General features: G+C 25.5%; 1 protein-coding gene across 1 annotated transcript; it reads right to left on the bottom strand.

Annotated features, from left to right (window-relative positions):
• Positions 1 to 5,319: 5,319 nt before the first annotated feature.
• Positions 5,320 to 7,876, bottom strand: LOC119664482 (synaptotagmin-14-like; the record flags this gene model as incomplete). Its single annotated transcript, XM_038073957.1, has 7 exons — positions 5,320 to 5,520; positions 5,676 to 5,981; positions 6,042 to 6,308; positions 6,382 to 6,576; positions 6,965 to 7,173; positions 7,322 to 7,663; positions 7,732 to 7,876. Coding segments are annotated over 7 exons (1,665 nt in total), but the record flags the coding sequence as incomplete, so codon positions are not given.
• Between the last annotated feature and the right edge of the window lie 3 nt (positions 7,877 to 7,879).

Here is a 7,879-nt window from a genome sequence, read left to right as displayed (position 1 = left end):
GCGATTTGCTAGTACCCAGAATAGTTATATACTTCGCTGGCGATGCAATTTTGGTCGACGGTAATAATGATGATTACAGACAAGTTAAATATGATTCTAATACTTGCAAAACTATTATTAGCATACTAAATTCTATAGGTCACTATGAACCATTGTTCTTTATAATACCAGTGGCAAAAACGTTATCGCAGATAACCTCAAGGCACAACCTAAGGTGCCAATATACGTTACTTTCAATAAACATATTCATTAACTAATAAAAGTCAAGAATTAGGAAGTAATCTTAACAGCAAGACTCATTCAAACTTGTTAACTTAAGCATAAATCAGTAAAGCGTTAAAATTTTGGAATGCCTGAAAAATGAATAAAAGGAGTGAGGCACTGCGCATGACGTAAACATTGAAAAGGTTGTCTACATTACATTATATAATATAAGTCTCCAATTCGATATATCTCATGAGTTAGCCAATAGTTCGTCTTAACCTCTTAACCTGCGCTACCATCTCAACGTAATGGATCTGCCATAGGTGAGAGAGTTACGCAACTGTATGGTATGGGAAAAGACTTCTAGTCACATACTATGTGACTGTATTTTTTTTTGATCATATCTGAATGTTAGAGAGACAGATGTCTATTGTTAGAAATCTCTCAATGCAAACTCAATCTTTCGCTTGATTAATATCAGTTACACAACAAAAAATCTTCTTCTTTAGTAATACAATACTGGTAGCATGAATGTCTCTATATGTGGTAATTTTTTGATTTAAAAAAATTACTAACATTTTAAATTCTATTAAAAAAATTATTATAATTAAAAGAAATTTCATCGGACAGTATATTGGACATGTCAAAATATATCAATAAATATTATATATAATTTAACTGTGTTAATTAATATCAGCTTAATAATATTTTTACTACCAATGCTGCAAATTGTAAATATATATTTATATAAGTTTTAAACACAAAGAATTATGTTTTATAGATAAAACTTGTCATCCACAATTTTAGAAAAAAAATTATAAATGTTCAGTTCAAGATCCCTTCAACTTCTCATTTCAAGCTATAGCATTTTAAATAGCCGTTCTTCTAATAATTCTAGTATTTTTAAGCTTCAAGTAATTAATCCTCTGGACCATATTTCTATATATATGTATTCGTGAGTATATGTATGTATAAATATGTAATATGCATTTAATTTTGATTAATTATTTTCTATTTCTGATTTGTACCAAATTTTTTAAAAAGGTACGTGTACAATATATCATAACATTTCCATAAAATCCTTTATCAAAGCAATTTAGCTCTTCAACTAATTTTCATTTTGTAACAATATTTATTATAAAAACGATTATTTATATATTATATATTTCTTTAGGAATGTATGTAGGTAGGTATTCATGCAATTTATATGTATATATGTATGTTATATACGAGTACAATAATAATTGTTTATAATATTACGTCTTCTTTCATAAAAATATTCCATTTAACATTTTAAGAGTTTTAATATTTCAATATCTTTAATAAAATATTTTTGTACAATTCTGTAAATAAATATTTTTTTTTTCTAAGAGGAGAAAAATAATTTTTTTAAGTACTTTTTTCTTGTGCGTTTAAGAATTTTACTCAAATTTTCTTCGATACGAGTATATCAAGGTACAAAGTTTTTTTCTTTCAAATTAATACAATATTAAATCAATTTAAAACCAAAATTCAATTTTAAATATTTGGACATTTTTCTACTTAACCCACATTGAGAAATACAATCATTATGTTATTTTTTCTTATATAAAAAGCAGCAATTACAATAATGACTAGATGTTCTATATATATATATTATATATATATATATATATATATATATATATATATATATGTCTTTACATATAAATATCTATAAATTAAGTTTTTTAAACATTCAGAACACAAAGTATCATAAATTATCATATAAAACGCAAAATTTATAAAACAATCAAAATATACTTCGCCACCTTCAAAATAGGTTCCATCAAGTCAAGTATGTCTATGGCACCCAATGCTATACACCTTTTTCGCAAACTGATTAAGGTATGACCTTCAATTCCTTAGGCGAATTTATTAATGGCTGCAATCGACCCGAAATATCTTTCTTGAAATGGTAATTTTAGAGAATAGAAAAAAAATCATATGGAACTATATCAGCTCCTTGTGACTTACCGCAAAGGCCTCTTACAAAAGCCAAAATTAAAAATGTTAATTTTTTAATTAATTATTTTGTATAAATACTTTATACACATATGAGGTATAACATATTTATATTTATGTATATATATATATATATATATTATTATATATATATATATATAACTGTTCCAATAACAAAAACTTTAGCTTCCGTGTTTTTTCTATTCTTATTTTCTATTTATATCTCTATTTGTCATTTATCTGATGACGTAGAATATAATTATTTGATAATATAAAATGATCAGATTTATATTAAAATATATATGGTACATAATACCACTTTTAACTATACAAGTAGGTTCTAGTTCTCATATAAGTTAACGGTATTCTACCAGATAGAAATTACTTTAAAAGTTATTATTATGAACAGCGCGTATAGTCGCTTCAGGGGGTGAATCAGTGGTCCACTATTAGCCACCAGTTACAAATTACCCCAAATAAGTGATTTGGGGTCTATATTTTGTTTAATAATTTTAGATACTAAATAGTATTTAATAATGCTGTATTTTGTTAAATAATATATTTTTTATAGTATTTATGAAATTATTAAAAAAATGTATAAAAAATAACTGTTATTATGACTACTTTTATATATATATAATCGTTCATTTTATTTTATTAATTTTTTTTATATATATTTTGGTGTACTTGTAAATAAGATATTTCAATATTTCAATTCACTTGAGAAATAGCTGGTAAATAAAATATAAAATATATAAAATAGTGTGTTTTAATGTTTGTTAGATCCAACCTATTTTACACTCTCAGATATATCATATACTTCAAACAAAAATTAAAAAATTTTTATATTTATGAATATACTATATATGAATGAACACTTATATCAAATCACTATTAATAATTGCCGCTTTTTATTTTGCCATAATTTTTGTTATATTCAAAATATTTTATTATATAAATTATTCACAATTTAATGAGTTTTTATTTATAAATAAATAATATTATTAATTTTTATAATTTGAAATTATTTTAATTAACTTTTAGTCTTTTTTGTTTAATGTAAAAAATTTAAACTAATTTATTTATTTTTAATTTGAGATAAGTATTTTAATGTATATATGATTTTTGTTTTGATGCATTTTTTATTTATAAAAAAATAAATTAATATTTTTAATATCTTTTCGTAGAAGAAATATTTTTTAAGTATTTTTTAAGTATTTATATATAAAGTATTTTATGGGTGTTAATAATGCTAACACGAAAAAACTTTTTAAAACTTTAGGTTTTTATTTTTAATAAGATAATTAATAAATTTCAATTTATTTTACTTTTACTAATTTATTTTTTCAGTTCCCAAAATTCAAACATATATAAGATTTATACTCTATCTATATTCTTTTTAATAGTGTGAAATTAAATTTTTAAAATTTTTTAATACACATGTAACAAATTATTGTATTTTAAAAATACCTCATTTATATCAAAAGCCATTATGTTTTAAAAAATTTATAAAATTGTATTTCAAAAATACTTTCCGTTTCATATATGTATATATCTATCATCAGGTATAGGTATATTGATAAAGCGATTAACACTTTATAGATTAAAAAATTTGGAATGCTATCATATAGATAATGTATATGATCAACTAATTTTATATAGTTAAATTTTAAGGTTTACAAACTATCGATAATTTGTTTATATTATTAAAATATGTTATCGATTAATATCAGAAATTTTATTTAATAAACGGTTATCGATTTAAGAGTATTTCAAAGAATTTTCTTTTTGTTTTAAATTCTGATTAATATCATATCAATTATTTATTAATCTTTCATAGTGCTATTTCTATCGAATAAAGTTCGGTTATGACAAGAGAACATATCAATCTGACATAGATCAATGCAGTTTTCCTTCGGTTAGATATAAAGATATGCTCTCAAAAGATTTCGATAACAAAAAATCAATTTTTCAAATATTTTTCTAAAATTCTACAAAATAATGGCTTCCAATTTTAAAAACATTCAGTATGTTATATTATGCTTTATAAGGGGCGTAGTAGACCCGATAATCGCAGTACCACATCGCCTCTAAATAATATGGGTATATATGCATATTATATTTCAAGAAATGTGACGAATTTCTTGAAGCCTTTTAAGGTAGTTAATCTCACACTAAACATATAGCAGATTCCATGTCAAAAGCCACATCAATACATTTTTGAATAGGTTTTGCTAATTTAGAATTCAATTTACTTCTTCCAATGAAGCTTCTCTCAGGCCTCTTTAAGAAGTCAGCTTTTCGAATATGGATTGTATTAAAATAGTTAATGTAGTACAGAATTACATATATATTTTTTTGAATTTTTGAATATTTGATATGATAAAAAGTAGTGTTTTTTAAATTAATGTTTATTACAATGAAACTTGTAAATTCATATAAACTTTCTTATATATTTAATGTAATTAAAATAATTTTGTTTTTTATCTTGCTTGTATCACAAAGTATTTTTAAATTATCAATTTAATTTAATTTAATTTAATTTAATAAAAATAATTTTCATATATTTTAATTTTTATATTTATTACATATTATAATATAATAATATCTGCTGTAGCAACATTTTCATAGTATAAAAAATTCAAAAGTTTCAATATGAGTATACATAACTCATTAAAAATAATTTTTTTTAATATACATATATTATTTGTATACATATATTATTTGTTTTTATTATTAATATTTAAATATAAAATTATGTGCGTAATTTTTTAAATAGTGACATTTAATTTTTAAATTATTTTATTAATTTTACAATTGCTTAAATTTTGTTTATTTCAAACAATCGTTAATGCAAAATATTTGCTTCCAAATTTTTTTTTTCTATATATCTACTCTCGGTGGAGTAAATAATAAAAAAGTTTACAAAAACAACAAAATGACTTTATTTAATTCTCAAACAAAGTCTAGCTCCAAACCGGGCTCAAGGCCAGCCTCAATATTGACAGCAACAGCGTCTTTTTCAGCATTGCTCTCCTCTTTAGGCTTTTTTGTTTTGGACTTTTCTTTCGACGTGAAACCCAATAAGCTTAGGCCACTTCCACGTCGAGAAGAGTGTCCTAACTGTTCGAATCAGGAATCCACCAAAACATGCCAACGCATTAGGAGCTCCCCCTTTGGCAATTCACGCACATCCATCCAATGCGCAACTTCTTCTGGTCCAGATGAGTTTAGCCCAAGACTAAACCAACCGACCATTTCATTTTTCTTCATATTTCGTTTCGCATATACTGAGACCATAAGCGTAACATCATTCAATTGAAAGAGTGCCACCTATTTTTATATTTTTAAGAAGTTTAAAAAAATTTTTATTAATTTATTTACTTAATATAACTAGCATATCTAATTCGCATCTAAAGCTATATCATTTAAGTTCTTTTTTTATTTATTTTAAATTTTAATCAAATTCTTCAATAAGTTGTACTTACCTGAAACACAAATGTTTCTTTAAATAAGGGATTCGGCTGTCCTCTTCTAGTTGATGTTTTTGCTCGGGAAATCTCTTGTCCTATACTACTAACCAAACACAATTTCACATATGTATCGGGTGCTTTACTTAATGACAAACAGCGAAATTGGCTGCCCTTAACAATTTCAACAGTTAAACGACCCGTTATACCATTATAACCTAAACCTAATAATAGCTCTGAAACACCTCCATGTTGCATTGAAGTGGTTGAGCCGGCACTTTCGGACCTTGCTAAACTTAATAAATCACTTGTTGAACCCATTATCTGAAACCGATATTTCAATTTAATAAATATTTATATAAAATTTATGATAAATATATTTACAGATGATGTGTTACGTGGCTCCAAAGGTAACCATAAATTGGTTTCTAATTCTAAATCGATTGTTGCAAAACTAACGTATGCCTCACCCACAAGACGTTCTTTTCTCAAACGCTCGCAACCATAGACACGTACACGCAAACCCATACCATTAACTTCTTCGGGATTAACACGATGCAGGAGAAAACTTTCCATATATTGTGGATTTTCTCCTGAACGTATTTTAGTCTTATGCTTCTGTTTCTTGCTTGGCAACATTAGCAATCTCACCTATAATGAAACAATGTGATTATTCTATAGTTTAATTCTTTATAAAAATTTTTTTTATAAGAAAGTATCTTACCTGTGTGTGAGTTTGTTGAATATTACCAAAGTTTGGTAGCCCTCTGGCTTGCAATACATGCACTGTCATCTTTCGCATGGGTGCATCATACAATAGGGAGATTTCAATGCTACCACTTTTGCCGTAACACTGATTTTGTACGGAGACCTCATCAGATTTCACAGAACGTAGGTCACTGGTATCAAATAAAGGTTCCTATTGGAAAATATATTATATATAATATATTAAAAGTTATTCAAAATAAAAATAATTATTGAACTTTATAGAATCTATAAATTTTATTTTTTAAATATTTAAAATGATAGTAATATGAAACAAAAAAAAAAAAATAGAGCATTTCTAGGTCCACATAAATATATTATATTTTTGCATATATTTAATGGTAAACAGAAGTGGATATTCAAATAGTGATGAAATATTACTTATTTACATTTTCACAAATATACCCTTAAGATACCATAAAAGTTTATGAAGAGACTAACTTAATTAAGTTATTAAATAGAGTGGACTACATTTTAAAATATATACATTGTTAGACCGTCAGAAAGTAAGATTAGAGATTAATTTAAAAAACAGTACGTACATCTTCATTATTATTGTTGTTGTTAATATGGTTATTATTAGTTTGCAAATCGGGTACATCATCTAAACTATCCTGTCTCTGGGAACTTGTTGAGAGTTTTTGCAGTTTGATGGGCTTAATAACATCTGCTTTTGTTTCAATGCGTGATTCTTTGAGAGATGAGGCAGCACTTCCATCTGTAGTTTTATTTGAACCAATTATCTGTCGATCTAACAAATTAAAACCATACAAAAATTATTTAATACGCATTATTCAATGTGGTATCTAATAATATGTAATAATTATGATCTTTATTTAAGATCTCTAAAATGTAATAGATCTATTATTTATATTTATAGAAACTATTACGATATTTACCTCTCTTATCTGATATTAAAAGACCCGTATGACTATCAATGGATGCCTCGACGGAATCATTTGAACTGCATTCACTATGTGATGATGGAATTCCAACTTTGCCACGTTCTGCTATAGCTAATGGATCATCTCTGGATGACTCACGCGGTGTAACAGTGACTCGTTGCAACTCACTTTGATTATAACTATAATTATGTGATAATGGACTAAATTGATTTATTCCGTAACTAGTAAACTGCCCGTTGGCCTTTAAATTATTGTTACGTTGCTGTTGTAGGCGAAGACGTCGCAAAATATCTTCTTCTGAATCAGAGCTGGTATTTTCGTAACGTCGTTTGCGTGCTTCAATTGTCATATACATATATAAGGTATAGTTTAGAAAAATTATTCTATAAAATATTTATACTTACATATTTTTTGTACATATTTGGATGGGAAATTTTTTTCGTTGCAACAATTTAAACCATGACGTGCATGAAAACACCATTTACGATTAACATACAAAAAAAATAAAAACATCAAAGCAATAACTCCAAAGAATGCACCTAAAACTGTTGT

This window comes from Teleopsis dalmanni, unplaced genomic scaffold (genome assembly GCF_002237135.1).
Source record: "Teleopsis dalmanni isolate 2A unplaced genomic scaffold, ASM223713v2 unscaffolded_contig_2015, whole genome shotgun sequence".
Classification (NCBI taxonomy): domain Eukaryota; kingdom Metazoa; phylum Arthropoda; class Insecta; order Diptera; family Diopsidae; genus Teleopsis; species Teleopsis dalmanni.
The sequence above is the reverse complement of the archived record's forward strand: the minus strand, read 5'-3'. Positions and strand labels throughout refer to the sequence as shown.